Source organism: Schistocerca nitens, chromosome 5 (genome assembly GCF_023898315.1).
Source record: "Schistocerca nitens isolate TAMUIC-IGC-003100 chromosome 5, iqSchNite1.1, whole genome shotgun sequence".
Taxonomy (NCBI): domain Eukaryota; kingdom Metazoa; phylum Arthropoda; class Insecta; order Orthoptera; family Acrididae; genus Schistocerca; species Schistocerca nitens.
This window is the reverse complement of record NC_064618.1, coordinates 357921903-357946726: the sequence shown is the minus strand read 5'-3', so window position 1 is coordinate 357946726 and position 24824 is coordinate 357921903. Positions and strand designations below refer to the sequence as shown.

General features: G+C 42.9%; 1 protein-coding gene across 1 annotated transcript in view; it reads right to left on the bottom strand.

Moving 5' to 3' along the window:
* LOC126260907 (uncharacterized) overlaps positions 1-23742 on the bottom strand; it is a gene marked incomplete at its 5' end in the record, with an annotated part of 472435 nt that extends 448693 nt beyond the window's left edge. Inside the window, one exon of the mRNA XM_049958364.1 lies at positions 23628-23742. Within this exon, the coding sequence (XP_049814321.1) occupies positions 23628-23742 (115 nt within the window). The remainder of the gene's footprint in view (positions 1-23627) is intronic.
* Positions 23743-24824: the final 1082 nt, after the last annotated feature.

The window sequence follows — 24824 nt, the reverse complement described above, 5'->3', positions numbered from 1 at the left end:
TTTTGCTCAAATTTGATTTCGTGAATCATATTTGTACTGGTAGTGTTGCATGCCTTATTATCATCCGAACAGTTCAACTGTGCTTTAAGATTATCGGGCCGGCCGGAGTGGCCGAGCGGTTCTAGGCGCTCAGTCCGGAACCGCGCGACTGCTACGGTCGCAGGTTCGAATCCTGCCCCGGGCATGGATGTGTGTGATGTCCTTAGGTTAGTTAGGTTTAAGTAGTTCTAAGTTCTAGGGGACTGATGACCACATATGTTAAGTCCCATAGTGCTCAGAGCCATTTGAACCATTTTAAGATTATCGGTATTATGCTTTTGATGTATGGAGTGGCCTGTGACGTGGTGCCTGAAGCACGCCATCTCTTCCCACGTTGCAGACGGTGATCTAAATTGTATCGCGCTTTGTTTCGTGGCGTAACAAGAACCCCTTCAGAACTCTATTAGATTTTCTCGTCTCTCGTTCCTGCTACCAAGCTCATATTCTCCCGCAACTTTTTCTTCTGCTACTTCCCCTACTACTGCGTTCCAGTCCTCCCATGACTATTGGATTATCATCTCCTTTTCCATACTGACTTACACGTTCAATATCCTCATACATAAGTTCTTTATCTCCTCATCTAATGCTTGGGACGTCAGCATGTATACCCGTTTTATTGTTAACCGCGCTAGTTTGCTGTTAGAATAATACTATCACTGAGATGTTCACTGTAACTTATTCTCTGCCATGCCTTCCAATTCGTAATGAATCCTACTTCCGTTACACCATTTTTTTCACTGTTGATAACGCCGTATATCCGTCTGACAACAAACTTGTTATCTCTCTACATTTCGCTTCGCTGACACTATCTAGTCTCAGTCCTTACATTTACTTTTTCAGATTTTCTAGCTCCCCTACAACGTTCAGACTTCTAACATTCCGCGCTACGACTTGCAAAATGTCAGCCTTTCGTTGGTTATTCATTCTTTTCGTCACTATCACTAAATCCTAGTGGGGACTAATCCGGAATTCTGTCGTAGTTAGTACAAAAACATTTGAAATGAAAGCTTTTCGATTAAGTTCCCATCTAACTTGAGTCAAAATGGTTCAAATGGCTCTGAGCACTATGGGACTTAGAACTACTTAAACCTAACTAACCTAAGGACATCACACACATCCATGCCCGAGGCAGGATTCGAACCTGCGACCGTAGCAGTCCCGCGGTTCCGGACTGAGCGCCTGAACCGCTAGACCACCGCGGCCGGCAACTTGAGTCAAATTAGACGTAAACCCACGCGTTGTTCGTCGCCACATCAGGAACATTTTTCATTGAATATGTGGTTATGAGCACGTCGTCCCATTGAACCACACATTCTTACAAGAAAACTCGATGGCGGTGGGATGTTCCAGGAGTGCTTCAGGATATTCGCCTCTCACGAAGTTGAGGAGTTTGGTAGATTCATGATAGCTCACTGCAGATTTTGGTCCTAATGTAAGACGACGTACAACTTGCCGGTATGGTTCAAGATGGGTTGGTCGAGCAGTGATTGTACACTGGCTTCCCAGCCAACTTGACCTCAAGCCCTTCCAGTTTCATGTGTGCTGTCAACTAAGAGGCGAAGTGTACAACTCTACCGTCGAAATGGTTGAAGAAGTGTATCAGCAAACTGCAGTCGTTTCAAGATTCACGAGATGAACAGGGGTTGCCTGAAAGAATTCTATCACACTGCAGGGACGAATGCACTACGCATTGAAATGTAGGGACGACATGAGGAACACCTCATTTAAGATATGCGACTGTACAATAAACTGTTACATGTAACGTGCTACATTTCTTCTTAAGGTAAACCGTGGCCTAAATTTGAGCCGAATCGCACGAGCACTTAATCAAAAAGTTTACACTTCAAAAACATTTGTACTGACTAGGACAGTTATTTCGTAGCGAAGTAAGTAGCTGTTCGTGACCACACGATTCGCAATTATCTCGTAAACGGTTCACTTGCGGATCCACGTTTACTGGAGCTTTTTTGCTTCTACTATTCTGTACTTTCAAGCGTGTCAGTTTTGCTATTAATTATGACGCATCCTGTATAACGTCGAATATAGATACATCAAATTTACTTAGACAGCCACTACTTGAACTTACAAGCTACGTTTATAGAATATCAAGGTAATTAAAAAACGGTTGAATCACAAATGGTTCAAATGGCTCTCAGCACTATGGGACTTAATATATGTCATCAGTCCCCTAGAACTTAGAACTACTTAAACCTAACTAACCTAAGGACATCACACACATCCATTCCCGAAGCAGGATTCGAACCTGCGACCGTAGCGGTCACTCGGTTCCAGACTGAAGCGCCTAGAACCGCTCGGCCACACGAGTCGGCGTTGAATCACAGAAGAGCAGTAACTTACAGCAGTAGCTGTGATGTAACCAAGCCTGAGATATAATCTTACCGTTTCGATACCGTCGGGTACAGATAATTTCACTATATAAATCGAAATATTCATATAAAACTTTACCCGCTGAGATTCGTTATCTTATGCACAACTATTAATATATAATGCACTGAGAATAAATTTTGAAGACTGAAGATAAAATCTGTAAATCTAAATTTACCAAGTTTTGGTATTTATCGGTTAAGGTCTTTGAAAACGAGTTAACTTTTTTAGCCCAGAGAGTGTCTTTGTACTTTTTTAGAGATTCTCTTTGTACCTTTTCGTTGTGAAGACCTGGTGGGAAGTGTTAAATGGAGACATGTGTGCGTGATGAGGTAGGAAGCAGCTCATGGAAGCAAATTACTGTAGGCTTTGTTGTTCCGATGTTTAAAGAGTTAAAATACAAATATTCAAAGTGCAGATCTTTTTTTGTTTCATAGATACAGATTCAACAGATTTTCAAAATCGTAGTATCAGTGATGGTTCTTTGCACAAAATGGAGCCGCGGTATTATCATACCTCTATAAGAAGACAACAGAGACAACTTGAAGACAATCAGCTAGATAAAAACCGTATTTTAGTAGACTATACCGTTCAAGCAATTCCATCCAGAATGACAAATGCCCGTTCCAGGGACAAAGTCATTGTATATCAAGTTCAAAAATGGTTCAAATGGCTCTGAGCACTATGGGACTTGACATCTGTGGTCATCAGTCCCCTAGAACTTAGAACTACTTAAACCTAACTAACCTAAGGACATCACACACATCCATGCCCGAGGCAGGATTCGAACCTGCGACCGTAGCGGTCACGCGGTTCCAGACTAAAGCGCCTAGAACCGCACGGCCATACCGGCCGGCGTATATCAAATACTGAATAGGTATATGCGTAGATAAAGCCATTTGCCTCGTTTGAGTTCACCGCTGAAAACAGCTGCTCCGACATAGAGCCTTCGTCAGCTGCCATATGTATTCTATAATGCAAGGGTTAACCACGTCATGCAGTCGACACCACGCACAGAAAGCTACGAATAAGTCCTTCGGTGCACGACAGCCGGGATCGAGCTCGAGACTAATGATACACTTGCATATTACAGGTCTGCTTCCTTAGCTTTTTTTTTCTCCTTCTCCTGACAAGGGCACGGTGGTTCGTCCGTGACGCGGAAGTCGGCCAGTCAAGGAGAAACCGACGGCGGCGGCGGCGGCGGCAGGCGCGCTACGCAGCACGGCGGCCTGGCTGAGGCTGTGGCTGTGATCCCACGTCGTTGCTGCGCTCTGTCAACATCGACTCAAAGGAAGGCCTCGGCGCTTGTTGGTGACGTCACGTCAGTTAGGCACGGCGAACGCCAGGTCTGTTGCAGGCAGAAACGCCTGGGCGTGCATATCACTATAAATCTCCTATTTTTGGACAAAATGTTTGGTACTGTTTTGGATTCTGCAGTTTTATATAGATGAAAAATATTCTTACTATCGTAAAGCTACAAATGAAGATCATAGTTCTGTATTACTGAATCCTGTCGAAACCAACGTAGATCAATATGAGAAGATGCTTTGCCCCATTGCAAAACTCGGAAATTTTACATTCAAGTAACTATATTTACTTGATCCATTTTGTTATCGAAACTTAACCCAACCACCTTACAATGAACTCGTTTCTTTTATTTATTTATTTTCGTTTTACATCGTTACTGGAAATGTGAACTAATTTACATGTGTAAATGTCCAACTGTTGCCAGTCATTAGATTACAGTCGTTTTCAACGAAAGGAATTCTAAACAGGAAACAAAATAGCTTCATACATCGAAAATACTGCTGAGGTTAAAGTTTTTTAAACATGCACATTAGAAAAGATAAATATTCCCCTCTTGCAACTGAAAGGAGAAACTTAACAAGATAAAAAAGTTTATTTGGTAAAACAAGTATCTCCCTTTTGCCTCTTCTTCTGTCTACCACCCCCTCCCCCAACGTGTACAATCGCAAGATATTTCATTAACATTCATGTTCTGCACCCCATAGTCAACCAAGATACCGAAAGAAGAGCACCAATATGTTCACAGTTTCTTGTAAAAGCAACGCAGTACAAACGTAACTAACTCAGATTTACAAATAAGGTAAAGAAGCACGAATTCTGTTGCTGCTGGTCCATGAAGTTGTTTTTGTATGTCAATCCTTAAAACAGGTGGAAATCTAAGTTCAGGAGTACACTATTTGTTAAGAAGTGTAATGAATTGCACAATTAATTGATTGCAGAAATCTCTCAGAACAATGTGTGTTGGTCAACTACCGCCCATAGTTTCACGTTTTCCTGTGTCAGAGAGGGAGACACCACCATTACGAGATGCCTGCAACAGACCTGGCGTTCGCCGTGCCTAGCTCACGTGACGTCACGAACAAGCGCCGAGGCCTTGCTTTGAGTCGGTGTTGGCTCTGTACAGCACGCCGCTGGCGCGCCGCGGCGCCCACGTACATTATTCCGACAGACGCGCGTGGCTCCACGCTACACAGTCTCTTTCCTGAGCGAATTTCGATGGAACACAAGCATAAAACTTCCCACACGCAGTACACAGAGGCAAACTTCACATTAAGTAGCTAGTCAATCACTACACAAATAAATGAGTCTAAGTAATTGAAGATGGCACAGTCCTTCAGTCATTAAAAAAAACGTTCAAAGGAGTCAGCGACTGCTGAACATGACCTTCACAACAAAGCGTTGAGCTGTAGGCAGAGATGTGTCAACTGCAGCATTTCTGGTCTTATACACTACTGGCCATTAAAATTGCTACACCACGAAGATGACGTGCTACAGACCCGAAATTTCACCTACAGGAGGAAGATGCTGTGATATGCAAATGATTAGCTTTTCAGAGCATTCACACAAGGTTGGCGCTGGTGGTGACACCTATAACGTACTGACATGAGGAAAGTTTCCAACCGATTTCTCATACACAAAGAGCAGTTGACCGGCGTTGCCTGGTGAAACATTGTTGTGATGCCTCGTGTAAGGAGGAGAAATGCGTACCATCACGTTTCCGACTTTGGTAAAGGTCGGATTGTAGCCTATCGCGATTGCGGTTTATCGTATCGCGACATTGCTGCTCGCGTTGGTCGAGATCCAATGACTGTTAGCAGAATATGGAATCGGTGGGTTCAGGAGGGTCATACGGAACGCCGTGCTGGATCCCAACGGCCTCGTATCACTAGCAGTCGAGATGACAGGCATCTTATCCGCATGGCTGTAACGGATCGTGCAGCCTCGTCTCGATCCCTGAGTCAACAGATGAGGACGTTTGCAAGACAACAACCATCTGCACAAACAGTTCGACGACGTTTGCAGCAGCATGGACTATCAGATCGGAGACCATGGCTGCGGTTACCCTCGACGCTGCATCACAGAAAGGAGTGCCTGCGATGGTGTACTCAACGACGAACCTGGGTGCACGAATGGCGAAACGTCATTTTTTCGGATGAATCCAGGTTGTGTTTACAGCATCATTATGGTCGCATCCGTGTTTGGCGACATCACGGTGAACGCACATTGGAAGCATGTATTCGTCATCGCCATACTGGCTTATCACCCGGCTTGATGGTATGGGGTGCCATTGGTTACACGTCTCGGTCACCTCTTGTTCGCATTGACGGCACTTAGAACAGTGGACGTTACATTTCAGATGCGTTACGACCCGACGCTCTACCCTTCATTCGATCCCTGCGAAACCCTACATTTCGCCAGGATAATGCACGACCGCATGTTGCAGGTCCTGTACGGGCCTTTCTGGATACAGAAAATGTTCGTCTGCTGCCCTGGCTAGCACATTCTCCAGATCTCTCACCAATTGAAAACGTCTGGCCAATGGTGGCCGAGCAACTGGCTCGTGACAATACGCCAGTCACTACTCTTGATGAACTGTGGTATCGTGTTGAAGCTGCATGGGCAGCTGTACCGATACACGCCATCCAAGCTCTGTTTGTCTCAATGCCCAGACGTATCAGGGCCGTTATTACGGCCAGAGGTGGTTGTTCTGGATGCTGATTTCTCAGGAACTATGCACCCAAATTGCGTGAAAATGTAATCACGTGTCAGGTCCAGTATAATGCATTTGTCCAATGAATACCCGTTTATCATTTGCATTTCTTCTTGGTGTAGCAATTTTAATGGCCAGTAATGTAAATCGTAATCTCGAACAGACACCAGAAATGTGAAACTGTACAATTCACAAAACGCGAAAACGTAGTCTTCAGTCACCACAAACGAGTAAGGTTGTGCGGTAGCAAGACTCTCTAAGTAACACTAGAACACACTATTTCACATTTTGAGACGTTATATTTATCTTGTATGTTTCATTGTTAATCAATCATGAATGCAAACATCTCCTTTCATTTCTTCGTTAACGACAATCAGAATTGACATTGTCAAATAACTTTCCTATTAGTGACTGAATACGATTTTATAAGTGTTCTAAAATAGACACGTTCTCAATGTCAGGGATCTTGCTTTGTATAAAATCAAAGATATAGTTCGTGTGGTAATAGAATCTGAAGTTTGCTTTGATGCAGATTGGACACCTCTTGACTGAGAGAAAAGTGAGCGAAAATAAATCTGTGCACAGGGGTCAAACTTTTATGGAGATATTCCATGCAAGCAAGAAAAGAAGATAGGAGCTGTCATTACGTCACAAACTTGATGCCGACGTCCGCCACCTTGCAGAGCCCAAAACGTTAGGTTCTCCGCATTTATGCCTCCATTGTTCTCCGCGGTGATACTTCCCCGTGACGTCACTCTGACGTGTCTGCTCCCAGTTTCGACCGTTGCGGATTTCTATCGACTTTTATGGTCGTATCCCAAATAGCACCCGGTGCTTTCGTTGTGTGGAGACGTTGTTGTTTCGTCAAAAATGCCAGCTTGCGTATGCAATGTAAAGCTTAAGGGAATCACATTTCATTCGTAAATGGAGGCGTTCAAGCAATATTTTCTTTTCTGTGCACGAATCATGGTTCCGCTGATTACGTTTATTCTTTCCTGTGTTTTTCATTGCCTTCCAAACAGGCAACCTTCCGACGTCCGAGCCACACTGTGTCGAGGTCTTGTCCCTGCACAACTCACAGCTAAATGACCGCTCAGTTTGCTGGTGCAGCATCTCATGCCCTGATTTCTCCCGCCTATAGTTATTTATTGTTCACATTTTCCCCCTCTTTAAAGAAGATTCTGGCTAGAACAGCTGGAGATAGCGGTCATGTGTATATGATTGTATGAATGCGCGAGTGCGCATTGACTTTCATTACGCCACATTAAGGCTGTCTGCAGCACAAAAAGGGGTTCACAAAGCTGCAACCAAAAGTTTTTATCATTTGCACAATGACATAAAATGCCTGACAGATACAAAAGCAAAATCTGAAACTAAACTGAAAACATTTCTCTTTGACAACTCCTCCAATTCTCCACAATACTATTATTGTAACGTGTAAATGGTGTTGACTAGGAATTACTGATTAATATCTTTAATTACTTAAAAACAGAAAAACTAATAAATGATCAGCATGGAGACATATTTACAATAAATTTATGTTAAAATGACTCGTTCCACATTATTAAGAGTTATCGTGCAAATGATACGTGGAACATGAAAATAACTAACTCACTATTGGTATACCTCAAAGCATGGTATAGGCTTCTATACTTTCAAAACTTAAAAATGAAATTCGAAAGTAAAATGAAGCAGATGATTAAAGTAGACGTACATTCCAGTGATGATATGCTTTGTTATTCCTGAAAAACTGACAGAATTACTGACGAGAAATATTCCGAGAAAAGAAGTAAACAGGCTACTGTTGGAAAGGTAGGCCTAAATGGTACACAGGTTAGGCTATCATTACTAAAAAAAAAAAACATGTTTAAAAATTATATTTTTTTTACCCTGTAAATTGTTGCTATTGGTCACTCACTGAATGACGCATCATAGGTAAGATTTGAAAGCGAGAAGATGAGTAAACTACAATGAAACTAATGTACTGGCAAGCTAAGAAAACACAAACTCCATTCTGCATGGAGGTACGCCTCTATGCAGTTCTATTTCTTTGACATTTCAGTAGCCGTTTTCTTTGTTTGACATGCGTAAGATACCTGTACGATAGCATGCCTAGCGGCTCTCCTCATTGTACACGTTTATGGACTAGCAAAGAAAACGTAGGTAAGCTTTTTATTTGCAAACGTGAATATTAAAAAAGTTGTGCATTCGAGTTGAAAGCTGAAAATTTAACGACCAAGAAGTATTACCGGTATTAGTGGAAACGCAGAATATTAATTTTATTGCTGCTTGTTTTAGTCGCAACAATTAAAGGTGTCCTAACCACATACTCCGAAATCGTCGCGTTTTCGGAAATAAACAGCGAAATATTTATGACAAGTAATAACATGAATGTTATTGTTCCTCGTTTCACTGGCAGCCGTTCAAGTTATACTCTTAGGTCCTGCCTAATCACGCACTCAGAAATCGTTAAACATTTATTTCATCAAAAAATTTTTTATTTTGAAAATTCAGTCTTGATCGCACCACGTATGCTACAAGAACATAGGTGACCGGTTTCGGTCATATCACATGACCATCGTCAGACCCATGGCATCCTTCGAAGATGGTAGGTGGAGCACTCTTCTCAGCTGCTGCGATGTCAACTGGTACATAGAACTGTATGGTATAGGTATAGTGTGAACGTAATTCCATACTAGTCATGAGAGATTATTTGTTTTGAAATATCCATTGGGAGGATGGTTTCTGCTAAAATTTATTGTTTATAATACCTCTTAACAATATATGAACACACTTCGCATAACTATTACAATATTTTTAGCATCAGCAAGGAAGAATGATCTAGCCACTAACACTACAAAGCATGCTCAGTTGTAAGAAGCAACACCATTCAAAGCAGAATTACATACTTATTCCGCGGCTAGATGTACCGTAATAAAACTGAATACCAATTCTGCCCAAAGCTGTTGCCATGGAATTCTCCTTGGATGTCCTGCTTACATGGCAGACGCTCTATCCATCTGAGCCACAGTGGACACAGATGAATAGCGCGTCTGCCTGTAAGCAGGAGATACCGGGTTCAAGTCCCGGTCGTGGCATACATATTTAGCTGTCCCCGTCGAGGTATATCAACAACACCTGTCGACAGCTGAGGGTTTCAATTAATTATCATTTATTCTAGAGAAGCTGCAGGGTCATCAATGGTATCTGTTCTTTCGGGAACAGTTACTATCGTCATAAATATGGAATCCTTTACTCCATCCAATGCGAGTAATAATCTAGCAGAATACGAGCAACACTTTTACAATGAAGTTCAAAGAGGGCAGTACAAACAAGTAGCAGTATCAGGAACACAATGAGGTGAAACAGTTTCTGCGTCATGTTACGTCAGATAACTTTTAGGTTTTTGCATGTGCTAAAGTTCAATTATTTTCACTTGATAATTATCACACAGTCGAAAGTGAATTATCAGGTTTTACAAATAAATAATTTTACCGTCAGAAGGTGACCATAATGTTATTTACAAAATTATCTTCGTTTTTATTCATATAGCTCGAATATATAACTTTGCAAGGCCAAAAAATCCTTCCTGTTCCCAGGAAGATTACTAGACTACGAGGCCTATCGATGATGAATAAATAAAAAAGATATTGTCATCTAAACCGCGTATTTCGAATTAAAAATACGGATTTTTCCCACCATATTTCTCGTATTCAAAGTTCATTGCTAGGTCACTTGAAGCGCTAGTGTCGTTCGCTGTTTTCGTGTCGTAACACGGACCTTGCACTTATGATATTTTTGTGTTCTGTGAGTGTATATGTAGCGAAGTGGTGGCAATGCATGTAGTAAGGTTTTAATGTGAGGCAGTTTATTGGCCACAGCACACTGTTAATTAATGAAGAAGTTTCAACAAAACTTAAGTATACTGTGTGGCCAGCAAACTGCATCACAACATATTGAAACTTATCCACAACTGGAATAATGGGCCTGCGCTAAAGTAATTGTTGCCGCCGAACTATTACATCTCCCCAGCAGCTTTACCTTACCCCAGGCTGTAAGGTCTCAAACAATTAGACTCTAAAATTCATGGGACAATATATCGTACGTGTACAACTTTAATATTAATAATACGTTAATTATTTACCTAACTCATCATTATCATAAGCTGGGTCCACACCCTGTCATCATAATAACTGTCACACTGTAAACAGAAAGAAAGATTTTCATATTAAAGTATTAAATCTGCTATAAAGTAAAGTAAAAATTTTCTCTTACTTTCATAAAGAAATATTGCTGGTTAATCAAATCTTTTAATGAATTTGATACTATGACAATATTAAGGATTCTTTTAAAAAGGGCATGTTAATGAACTACTACAAGCAGTGAATCTGGAATAGGTATAGCACATGCCAATCTCCAAACCAGACATATTATTCGACTTCGTATGTTAAGTAATTTTTTGTATCGATCCTCACTATCGTATTTCGACGGGGTCAAGAGAAATATTAAGCACTATAGATGAAGTCACGAAAAATGGATGTCTAGTTTAGGCTCGTTCTGCGCACCACGTCACGCATTCTCCGACAACCAATGAGCACTCAGTTAGTACTCTGAGCGCTCTGGTTTTTGCAAGTTGTTATCGCTGAGGGTGATGATTTCATCAAGCGGGTAGCCCTTAGAAGCGCATACCCCAACTATCGTGTGGAGCTGGCAACAATACACTCCCCGTCCGTCCGTCGAGCTGCGCGATCCAACAGCAGTCGGCCCTCAATCGGGCTACAGTCGTCGGCGTTGTATAGTGACGTAATGGTAATGGCTGTGGTGACGTCACCTGGTGCGTATTTCCACAGTTTTAATTTTAGTTCGCGAAGCCAACGAATGTGAAAGCAAAAAAGATCTGGTTGTGGTGAAAGACTCATATGTTACTTAACCCGTTTGAAAAAAATCGCCATTGATATGCCGTTATAATCCCCACGTTGTTTCCAACGATTGTTGCATGTTTCCCACAATATTTATCAAATCCGACAACTAGTATCGAATATTCCTTTTCATCCTTTCAGCGTTGTCTTATGTGTTGCTGCTGATTGTGAAGTCTTTTACACTTAATTACTGTGTTTTTTGGTAATCAGTTTTCATCATATGGAAGAGTTGTTACTTGAGTCAGTGGCAGCGAATATTATACTGAGGTCATGCTTATTAATCATTAGCGGGTCGCCTGAGGCAATAAGTCAGCGAATTTTGTTTTTAAATAATTCTGAAGTACTGAACATAATACGAAATGAATATATCAGTTCAGTGATAGCCTGCATATTCAGTTGAGCTCCAGCGTATGTAACTACCATTGTCAACCACTCATGTATCATTAATTGTTATGTAATTTCAGATTCAATCTAAATCAGTCAATATAGAAACGAGTGTCCACTGTGTAGTCTGGTCACAGTATTATTTCCACTCAATAAGAAAAATTTCACAAAATTTCAGTTTCATAATTAGTAGGAAACTCGGCTAAGTAATCAAAATTTTGAAATTTCCTGGCAGATTAAAACTGTGTGCCAGACCGAGACTCGAACTCGGGACCTTTGCCTTTCGCGGGCAAGTGCTCTAGGAGACGAGGTACTGGCAGAAGTAAAGTTGTGAGGACGGGGCGTGAGTCGTGCTTGGGTAGCTCAGACGGTAGAGCACTTGCCCGCGAAAGGGAAAGGTCCCGACTTCGAGTCTAGGTCCGGCACACAGTTTTATTCTGCCAGGAAGTTTCAAATCAGCGCACACTCCGCTGCAGAGTGAAAATCTCATTCTGTAATCAAAATTAATTTTTAAATTTACATAAATTTGTATACCGTAGTTGTTAGAGCATCACATTTGCTTATCATCATAACGATTAGCTGTAGACTCTGCTACGTTCTTTTTCTTTATATTCTTGGGAATTCAAGCTATTTGCTATAATTAGGTATATTTAATTACGGTCTCTCGCAAGAATACTGAAGGGATAGCAAGGTTACAGCTCATATCCGGGAGAACGACCGTCTAGAGTTTCGTTTCCCATGATTTCCCAAATCTGATTAAGGAAATACCAGGGAGGTTCCTTTGATAAGCACAAGATCTATTTCATTCCCCATCCTTCTCCTATCTGTGTACCTCGTCATCGATGATACGTTAAACCCTTATCTTTGTATTTCTGTTCCTATGACTACAATACCTAAGCCACATTTGACAATATCGTCGTACAAATACCTGCGTACAACAGTTTGTTGGGATTTGAAATTGAGTTTTCACACACTTACACGATACCAGAGTAGTCGTGCTTGGTAGTGTCGTGGTGTCAGTGGCAGCCTGGCCAGAGAGACAGGTGTTTCCAATCCTGCTGCAAGCAGACGGCTCCCAACAGTCTCTGACGACACAGCAGGTGCAACATTTTGTCCCTGTATGATACTCGGTCGGTTACTGCCGCTCGCACAATGCATCGATCTCGAGGTTTGTCTGTACTGCCTGGACGTCTAGGACCTGCTCCACAGGTGTGGGAATGTCCCGCAGACCGCAGTTTGAAAGCAACGACAAACCACCGATGCACTGTGCCCAGCATGTGGAGCAGCCCCGTCGATACGCCCATCCAGCTTTCCGCAAGCCCATAGTACGACCCCGACAAAATGGTTGAAGCTGTTCTACAGGAGAATGTATTCGTCGACGGGGCATGTTTGGACCCTAGAAAGATTGTTACAAACACTGTCACCTCTAAACTGAGGACTGTTACTGCCTACAAAGTCAACACAGATGGTGCACAGACCGATCTCCTGAGCACCATCTGATCGCCGCTGACCGTGACAATTGAACCACTAACACTACAACCCCTCAGTGCGCACATACACTATGTGATCAAAGTATGCCGACACCTGGCTGAAAATTACAAGTTCGTGGCGACCTCCATCGGTAAAGCTGGAATTCAGTATGGTGTTGGCCCGCCCTTAGCCTTGGTGACACCTTCAACTCTCGCAGGCATACGTTCAATCAAGTGCTGTAAGGTTTCGTGGGGAATGACGGCCCATTCTTTATGGAGTGCTGCACTGAGGAGAGGTATCGGTGTCGGTCGGTGAGGCCTGGCACGAAGTTGGTTTTCCAAAACATCCCAAAGGTGCTCTATAGGATTTACATTAGGACTCTGCAGGCCAGTCCGTTACAGGGATGTTATTTGACGTCTAAGCACTGCGCCATAGGCCGTGCGTTATGAACAGGTGCTCGATCGTGTTGAAAGATGCAATCGCCATTCCCGAATTCTCTTCAGCACTTATGTATAATACTTATGTTGTCTTAGTTAGCGTCTGGGTTAAGAATTTCCAAATAATTTACAGGTGAAAAATTAAAACTATGCAGACAGAACATAATTTGTGGTCTTTTCTCAAACTTGATTGTCGGGAAGTTGTGCATCAGTCAGTTTTTATGAATTATTGTTGCCCCAAAAAACGAACTGAAGAACACTGTTACACAAAGCACAATAACTGTCCTGCAAACTGTCCAATGATTTATACCGCCTACAAGAAAATGCCACAGGGTACAGAGGGGCACATTATAAATACTGTTTGTTAGCATTTATTACACACACACTTCCACAGTGTCAAACACGATCCATTCTCTAGTAGTATATTGCAGTCTCCAGTCTGGTAATACCATGTTCTTTTGCTAAGAAATATGTAAAAGAAAAGGAATATGGAAAAGAAAACTCGCTTAAAAAATCAATGTAGGTCTCTGCTGTGATAGTGTCAAGCAAAAAAACAAGGGGTGAAAGCCGCCTCCATTAAAAACACAACCACACCACAACACTACTGCCTCCGAATTTTACTGTTGGCACTACACACGCTGGCAGATGACGTTCACCGGGCATTCGCCATACCCACACCCTGCCATCGGATCGCCACATTGTGTACCGTGATTCGTCACTCCACACTACGTTTTCCACTGTTCAATTGTCCAATGTTCACGCTCCTTACACCAAGCGAGGCGTCGTTTGGCATTTTGCGGTGTGATGTGTGGCTTATGAGCAGCCGCTCGACCATGAAATCCAAGTTTTCTCACCTCCCGCCTAAATGTCGTAGTACTTGCAGTGGATCCTAATGCAGTTTGGAATTCCTGTGTGATGGTCTGGATAGATGTCTGCCTATTACACATTACGACCCTCTTCAACTGCTAGCGGTCTCTTGTCAGTCAACAAACGGGGTCGGCCTGTACGTTTTTGTTTTGTACGTGTCCCTTCACATTTCCGCTTCACTATCACATCGAAAGCAGTGAACCTATGGATCTTTAGGAGTGTGGAAATCTCTCGTCCAGACGTATGACACAAGTGACAGCCAATCACCTGAGCACGTTCGAAAACCGCGAGTTCCGCGGAGCGCCCCATACTACTCTCTCACGATGTCTAATAACTACTGAGGTCGCTGATATGGAGTACCTGGCGGTAGGTGGCAGCACAATGCGCCTAAAATGAAAAACGTATGTTTTTTTTTTTGGGGGGGGGGTGTAAGGATACTTTTGATCACATAGTGTACCCTAGTGCCACTTAAAACAGTCCGTGAGGGTGCTGCCAAATTCTGCAGCTCCCGACGTTAAGGATATTGGTGTGTAATTTGGATATGTGTGCGGAGTGCTGTGCGACGAGATACCTAACAGAGGAAGGTGGGAGACTTGGAAGCGAGCAGCGCGGGGCTGTTCCCACAGCGCTGACCACGGAGGCACCAGCAGGTGCAGCGACACGCTACGCCGACCACGCCACCCCCACCCCCGCCTGCACCCCGTGCCACGGGCCGGCGCGATTCCATCACAAGGGCGCCCCACAGTCCCTACACACACCTGTAGCAAGCAGTACCGAGCCTCTGCTTCATGGCTGCTCCGGCAGGAAACCACCACCGGATAGTTCCCTTTCTTGGTCGGTTTCGGCGTTCTTGAAGCATAATTCGCAGTAGTAGCGCTTATACGATTAATACCCTCACGTTCACCCTGAAGCGTCATTCGTAGGCCGCGCGGGGTAAGCCGGGCGGTCTAGGGCACTGCAGTCATGGACTGTGCGGCTGGTCCCGGTGGAGGTTCGAGTCCTCCCTCGGGCATGAGTGTGTCTGTTTGTCCTTAGGATAATTTAGGTTAAGTAGTGTGTAAGCGCAGGGACTGATGACCTTAGCAGTTAAGTCCCATAAGATTTCACACACATTTGAACATCATTCGTAGTAGTTGCATCTACATTAATACTCTTACGCTCTTTATGTCCATAGTCTTTGAACAATATTTTCTCGCCAATTGGTTCAGATGAATTCCATGGTTTAATTGAAACTACAAGTTACTGTAACCATTCACATTTATTAGTCTTTTCATAACATGTTTCGGAAGATTGCCTTGATCAACAGCTGAATTTATATCAGTTATGAACAGCAAGGCTCGGATTTATTGTATGTGCGACTTTCGGGCAACGTGTGGCGTTATTTGGCAGCAGATGGCATAGCCTATTTTATTACAAAGTTGCAAGCACTGAAAGGTTGTTCACATATGCAATCAGACCACCCATAACACTTTGTAGTAAAATAACTTTTGTCGTCAGCTGCCAGACAGTATCAAGTTATCCAAAAGACTTACATGTAGTTCATCCATGCCATAATAACTGATCTAAATACACTGATGACGGCTGCATAATCTTCCTAAATACTTAGCGAAAAATACCACAATATTTGTAACTGGTTATAGCAGTTTGCGCTTTCAGATATACATTAATAAAGGTCATGGTCAAGCCTAACATAAAACATTCACAGTTAAGACTCCATGAATTTCTAACATGAAATAAATAACGGAAGAAGGGGCGCCAAATTTTTGTATACTGTGTAGTCATAACTCGTCTACATCCAACCCCACCTCTAGCTCCCATGCTACATACAGTTCCCTAACGTATTCATTACCGAATTCCTATGGTAGTGTGCGTTCTTTCCCTTACATTTGTTTTAATTGCAGTGTAAGCTGCAAATCATGTTTTAACAATATTGCACAAAACTAGCAGCGTTCACATTAAACTTCGTGAAACACTGGTTACCTGCATGGCAATTTTAATAAACATTGCTTTTAAATAATGCAGTGCAATAATGTGTAGCACCATATAGTATTGGCATAGACTGGAAATCAGCTATGAATTGTAAGTAAATTTTTTAAGGTGAAAAGCAACCAAATTGCGTTTTGTTACACTAAAACTTGTTTCTGAAACTAGGTCATTAGCGGTTAACAACTGACCCCCAGAGGCACCAGTGTAGAAGAAAGCAGACCTTGGATCGCTATGATATTAGCAATACAAATAATATTTGATCATGACATTAGGTAAGGTTCAAAATGGTTCAAATGGCTCTGACACTATGGGACTTAACTTCTGTGGTCATCAGTCCCCTAGAACTTAGAACCACTTAAACCTAACTAACCTAAGGACATCACACACATCCATGCCCGAGGAAGGATTCGAACCTGCGACCGTAGCAGTCCCGCGGTTCCGAACTGCAGCGCCTAGAACCGCACGGCCACCGCGGCCGACCACTAGGTAAGAAACGTCAAATAGAGTTCATAGTGCTGATCACTCATGTTATGGATGAAATATGCTACAATAATGGCTTAGCTATGTGCAAAAGTTTAGAGTCCATAAGTTGCATTGTAAATATATGCCACTGAACAAGAGACACGTTTCACTGCAAATGTCACGTGTGGACTAATTGCTAATAATACATACGCAGTGATACAGAAATATTATCATTGGTGTTTAGCCACTAGTCAGACTAATAATTCTGTGCCAATGCGTATGTAAATTAGGAATCAGAGTTCATTTGATATTTATACTGAAATGCAACATCTTTCCGATAATGTTGCAAACACTAAGCCCGTAAGTATTGTGTTATATTTGATACATGAGAAGTTATGAGCACTAGATTTGATATTTCCTATCAAATGTCATGAGCAAGGAGTATGTGCATCTGTTTAGTTTCCATTTAGTGACCACGATCGGTTTCTTGAATACTAGAGTCTTTTGTGGACGTTCATCAATTGCTAGCTAGTGATTACCTAACACATCGGAAAACGATTCGTAATAAATATTAGTGGAACGAAACAAAGTTTGATTTGCAACCTTAAAAATGAATTTTATCATCAAGCAGTGACCGAAGATGCCACTACTCTGACTAAGTAAATGCTTATGTACAAAAAACCGTTGAGGTTTTTTTAAAATGTTTTCTTGGCAGTAATAGTAAAAACTAGTGAGGCAAATCGTCTCAAGGTAACTACAAACTTACTCAAATCTCCTAGAATCACAGCAAGTTATACTCTGCAGTTACCAACTACTTATCAGTTCCAATCACTGAATCGAAGACATGTTCCGATGCTTTTATATTTCGAGTTCGTAAGCAACACTGTTGGTTAAGAAACAGTCGAATGGATATTACTCCCTTCATAAGTATATGAGTCATTGACACCAATGGTATTCTTGGCACAAATGTCACTCTGTTTGCAATCACTTCTGTGGACGTCTGATGCCAGTGGCAATTCTTCGATTATCGCCGCATCAAACCCGGGTATTTCCTCCTCCATCCCCCCCCCCCTCTTTTTCTTTTCCCAGTCCTCCACCTGAAAGGCACCCTGTGCCATGAGCTACATAGATCTGCAGCAGACATCAAACGTACAAGTAGATTCACCGTTCTATTATAAAATGAATGTTGACTTATATGGCAGCAATCTGAATTAGTGAAACATGTCCGAGTTGGTAGCCGCTTCAAGATACAAAAGTAAAGTTCCAAGAGACGTCTCCACCGCCACTGCAAACAAAAAAGCAATTTCACTTATGTCAGTGACACAACACACGAAACGTCGATGAGAGGTCCACGGTCATCCTCATATAGGACCACTCCGCTATCTATCCTGAGAACCCTCCCCTCCCAAACAAGTGAAGCCGCGCGGCGCTGTCTCGCTCTGTAGTGCTGCCGATGCAAACAAATAAACAGGAGTACTCCCGAGTATAGCGTGACCAGTGTCCGCGATTATAAGGGCATCACAGTGTTCCGTTGTGGTTTGGAGGAACACGTGGAGCTATTAATGTACATACGACACATGAGAAGGACACGATGGGCGGCCTGAGAGGTACACATTATTCTCCTTCCTGGAGATGAAATACGTAAGTAGGAGAAACAAATTGCACCTGACGTAGTTTCTGGACAATGTTCCGGCTTGTCTATGGATAACACAACTTTATCGAGTTGTCTTGCATAAACTCACTCCATTTCGCAATTCCATCACGAGGTCTTCTGAGGCAGCAGCGGTATTTTTGAACTACCGGTGTAGTGGAGTGTTCCGGTAGAAACAACGACCATTAGTTATAAATGAAAAGCATGAAAATGTGGATGTTCTACGGAATCAGTTTATTTGGTTAAAAAGTTTTCGCATGACAAGGTCATCATTATATGATAAATGTTGTCGTCATGAAACTCTGTATCCTCTTTTGATGAAGATTGTCGATCATAATCGGATGATGACCTTGAAAGCTAAAAAGCGATTAACCGAATAAATTGATATTGTAGCACGTGCACAATTTTGTGCTTTTCATTATAGCTGCGAAGTTGTTTTACGAAGTGGAAATGGAAGAATCAATTAGCGTAACAACCATTCGTATAACGGCATTAGCTACGTTCTCGCAGTTCAGATAGAATAAGCACACACACATAAAACTGTCACTTTCCACCATCGTCATGAAAGTAAACAGGATGGTTGCGTTAGTTTAATGTAACTCAGCAATCACTAATTAGTTTCATTAGTCCTCCCATTAAGGGCTTTCAGCCTATGAAGCTCATCTTCATATGGAAACGTTTGTTAGGAAAGTTACAAGTTTTTTTAACATTAAAATAAAACAGTCACAGGTCGTCTATTGCGATTTTTTTCACACGACTCTTTTTTATTCGAGTATGGGTCCAATAGGACCACGCGAGGTACAATAAATCAATAACGCTTTTGACGATTGGCCTTCCCTTGTGTCCGAATATGTTTCATCCTTTCAGAATGGAATCTCTTTCTTTCATCAGACCACGGTGTTCCAATCCGTTTTCCAATTTCCTCCTGACCGACGTTCCAATCAAATATCTTTTGTCTGGATGTTTTTCTGTCTGTAACGTCTGCCTGAGTTATATCGGCTACTTTAAGAGTCTCCTGAATCACAACGATCCATTTAATTGCCTCAGTTCTGGCATTGCTTCTGTTCTCGTATAATTCTACTATTTGTTTTGTCAACCTAGTGGTTTCCATTCTTTAATGTACCCATAAAATTTTAAGTCTTCGTTTTCTCACGTCCCCATGTATGTCTGTGTATTATTCTATTTCCTTACTACTTCTTAGCCTATAAATTTCTCTAGCAGTAATTTTGAGGCCTAATATATTCCTAATAATCTTTCTTTGTTTCTTTAGAATTTCTTCAGTATCCCTCTTTCTATTTCAAATTAAAGTTTCTGCGCCAGAAAGACATTGAGGTTTGATTACACTGCTATTATGCCTAAGTTTACTGTATTTAGAAAGTGATTTTTTACTATAAATAATTTGTGTTATCTGAAAGCAGTTGCCATTTTTTGACAGCTAACTTCTTTTTGCAGCTTTTTCCAGACCGTCTACTGAACCCCACCGGATTCCTGGTACAGTATTCACGGAGAATTTTAATAACCACAATATTATGTGATTTATTGATTACTTTCGCGAGCCAGACGCGAGCATCGTTAGATATTCATTGCCTTGCTGGCAACACGTTAGAGCTTTAAGGCACCGATCATCATCATCATCATCATCATCATCGGCCGAAGTGGCCGAGCGGTTCTGGAACTGTGCGACCGCTACAGTCGCAGGTTCGAATCCTGCCTCGGGCATGGATGTTTGTGACGTCCTTAGGTTAGTTAGGTTTAAGTAGCTCTAAGTTCTAGGTGACTGATGACCTCAGAAGTTAAGTCCCATAGTGCTCAGAGCCATCATCATAATCATCATCATCAACAACACTACATATTGTGACTCAATCCTTTAAATCACAATGTTTTTGCCAGCGTAACTACCTGTCTGCATGTAGTCTTTGTGAATAATAACTAATAAAACTGGTTAATTTCTTATTTATTCCTAAGTTCACCGAGAGGTAAGGGGAGGTAAGTATTCATTCTAATTAATGAGGAGAAAAAGAACTTACATTGTAGTTCCAACGGTATATTTATTTAGCAGTATCTCTTAACGGATTAAATCTCTAATTGCCATTGAGGCAATGAATATGTGACGATGCTCATGTCCGAGGAGTGAAAGTAATCAATAATTCATATAAAACGCGACGTATGGCTGTTTATCTGTACGTTAACTTAAATGGTCACTGCTCCCTCCCTGCAAGGAGTGCCTGCGTTTGCTACTGGTGTTTCTCTTACACAACACGTATCATGCGAAATGTGGAAGGAATGTTACTTTATTACGGTAAAGTGTAGTCGCTTACTTGTACTCTGAATCGTGTAAATACTGCGAAACCGTACAAAAACTGTTTACGAATAAAGAATGGATGGTTGGATTTAAAACTGTCGAGAGCTAAACAGCTTGGTCATGAGCACCCTTTCAAAAATCGTGATACTGGTAAGTAAGTATTACCTTGTTATAACGAAAAGCAAACACTATTTAACGATAGTTGCTGCAATATGAAAGTCACATACGATTTCTTACAGATCTAGTAGTACAATTGTCATATGTTAAAATAATTAATAAAACAGTGGAAGTTAGTAAGGACGAATCGCGGAACTAAAAGCATGATCCAGCCACTGAAAACTCATTAAAACCTGCGTTCAATTAAATTGGGCAGGAGTCTCGGCGTCACACAAAACGGCAACAATTTTCGTGCTGTTGTTTCGTAGGCACATAAGATGGGGGCGGGGGCGGGGGAGGGGGCGGGGGGAAGTCCCTCAGTATGCCAAAGGCTTCCCTCTTGTCACCATACAAGACACAGGACATTAAAACACGGTGGATCATGAGAGTAACGCCACAGACACTGCACTCCGGCGGGTCTTCTTGGCGCAGGAGATATGCCTACGTCACTGTGCAGTATCCGATACGATGGCGAGAGAGGATCACTTCCATCCTTCGAAAGAGGTGGCCTTCTGCTGGAGTCCCTGCACACGTGGGAATCTAGGAGAACGACGAAGCTGACAGAGCAGTGAAAGCAGCCTGCCAGCAAAATACTATACTTCAACTTCACATCCTCCTACAGACTGCCGTGCCGTGAGTGACAAAAAGTGTTGGCTGTAAACGAAACCACCCAGAATCGTAATTTTGTAATGTTTTATGATTATAATACGTGAAGTTCGGAAATAAAATATCAATCAGTCAAAGGATTTTGATGCAACCCTCAAAAATTCTCAAGAAAACCGACTTCGAAGATTTGCGAGGAACTTTAATTTACAGAAGTTAAGAAGATTTTTCCCATTGGGCACTGTTGGTCACTCGGTAGCGTCAGAGAAAGCTATTCGGGTAATCTATGGAATGCTGGTTCAAAACTCGCTTTCGTCAGATATATGCTAACTAAGACATATTTAATTATAATTATCCATGAAAACCGCATGTCTTGTTCCTAATTACATATCACACACTGTGCAAATAAAAAATTCTTAATTATCCCTATTTTACAAAAGATTGTTAATAAAGACTGTCTGAATTAAAAAAAATTACAAATTTGTTAACATTATTTTATAAAATATCGGCAATGAAGGATTTGTGTTTGCAACTTCGTGTGCAATATGTAATCAGAAACAAGAAGACATGCTTCAAATGGCTCTGAGCACTATGGTACTAACATCTGAGGTCATCAGTCCCCTAGAACTACTTAAACCTAACATCACACACATCCGTGCCCTAATCAGGATTCGAACCTGCGACCGTAGCGGTCGCGCGGTTCCAGACTGAAGCACCTAGAACGGCTCGGCCTCTCAAGAAGACACGCATTTTCATAAATAATGATGAAGTATGCGTTAATTAGGATACAATTGATCAATTTTATGTTTAAATGATGCAGGTATTTGAACTGAACGAAAAAAATAAAGTAAAATAAAATAAAATGGAAAAAAGATCATAGTGAGACTCGACCCAGTGATCTATTGAGCACCCGATTGCAGCTCTCCAACGTTACTGAACGAGAAGCCCGGCCAGTCGTCAAAATTGCCTTAACTTTTGTGAACTGTTACTCATCTTCAAAGTCACTTTCTCGAGATTTTTTTAGAGTTGTATCGAAGTGCTTAGACTAATTGTTATTTCAGTTCACGTACCACAAATACAATGTTGTTGTTGTTGTTGTTGTTGTTGTGGTCTATAGTCCTGAGACTGGTTTGATGCAGCTCTCCATGCTACTCTATCCTGTGCAAGCTTCTTCATCTCCCAGTACTTACTGCAACCTACATCCTTCTGAATCTGCTTGGTGTATTCATCTCTTGGTCTCCCTCTACGATTTTTACCCTCCACTCTGCCCTCCAATGCTAAATTTGTGATCCCTTGATGCCTCAGAACATGCCCTACGAACCGGTCCCTTCTTGTCAAGTTGTGCCACAAACTCCTCTTCTCCCCTATTCTATTCAGTACCTCCTCATTAGTTACGTGATCTACCTATCTAATCTTCAGCATTCTTCTGTAGCACCACATTTCGAAAGCTTCTATTCTCTTCTTGTCCAAACCATTTATCGTCCACGTTTCACTTCCATACATGGTTACACTCCATAAAAACACTTTCAGAAACGACTTCCTGACACTTAAATCTATACTTGATGTTAACAAATACAAAACATTACAAAAATCCTATTGCCGGGTGGTCTCCTCGTAAGTGGGAAAGGCGGTGGCTGGTAGTGGCCAACAGCAACCTGCGGTCGTTCGAAACGACTACTCGCCCATTGCGCACTTCCTTTCGAACTCCACGAACAAAGAAGAATAACTGCCGATTCACTGAGAGTATTATTGTCTTTTGCCGCGGTAAAAATTAGCACAGAGTAGGCGGGTGATGACGTCAGTCGCATCTGGCGCGGTTCGTTCGAGGTTGCCGTCGGTCGTAGCTGCGACTGAGGGCAACCCCCGAGGTGAGGCGGGCGGGACGTGGGCGTATCCGCCGCCCCGCCAGTGGGGGGTGTTGACAAACAGAGCGGCGGCGCGGACTCACCGCGGCGGCCACGCCAGTAGAGCCTCCAGAGCAGGAGGGCGACGCCGGCCACGACCAGAGCGGCCACCAGCGTGCCCACGGCGGCGCCGGCCGCGCTGGCGCCACACGAGCAGCTGGCGTCGGCGGCGTCCTGCGCGCGGGCAGCCTGCAGCAGCAGAAGCAGCGGCGCGGCCGCGGCGGGAAGAGGCGAGCGCATAGCGGGCGAGCGTCTGCTAGCAGCTACTCATGGCACGGGCGCTGGGGCCGCACTGAGCGCGCCGGGCCGGGCCGCGGCCCAAGGTCGCCCTACCTGCCGCTGCCGCTCCCACCTTGCTGCCGCTGCGCTGCGCCCTCTCGCAGCCACGGGCCGGAATGCTCTTCCCCCTTCCCTCCGACCTCCGCCTCTGTCATTATACACATCGTACTGCGCCTCGCTGGGTTTCCCTTGACCGCGGAGGAGCGTGGTCGAGTCCACGTCGCGGAGGAGGAGAGGCCGTAGTTTCTGCTCTGTTCGGGCCAGTGTGCGATTTGTGCTTTTACCAGTAGGGGGGGGGGGGGATGTCTTAGGGGGTTAGTATAATTATACAGGGTTATTACAAATGATTGAAGCGATTTCACAGCTCTACAATAACTTTATTATTTGAGATATTTTCACAATGCTTTGCACAGACATACAAAAACTCAAAAAGTTTTTTTAGGCAGTCACAAATGTTCGATATGTGCCCCTTTAGTGATTCGGCAGACATCAAGCAGATAATCAAGTTCCTCCCACACTCGGCGCAGCATGTCCCCATCAGAGTTCGAAACGGTAAGGCTTCTGCTTTAGCCTTTTCCGTAAGATTTTCCAAACCGTCGGCTGTGGTACGTTTAGCTCCCTGCTTGCTTTATTCGTCGACTTCCGCGGGCTACGCGTGAAACTTGCCCGCACGCGTTCAACCGTTTCTTCGCTCACTGCAGGCCGACCCGTTGATTTCCCCTTACAGAGTCATCCAGAAGCTTTAAACTGCACATACCATCGCCGAATGGAGTTAGCAGTTGGTGGATCTTTGTTGAACTTCGTCCTGAAGTGTCGTTGCACTGTTATGACTGACTGATGTGAGTGCGTTTCAAGCACGACATACGCTTTCTCGTCTCCTGTCGCCATTTTGTCTCACTGCGCTCTCGAGCGCTCTGGCGGCAGAAACCTGAAGTGCGGCTTCAGCCGAACAAAACTTTATG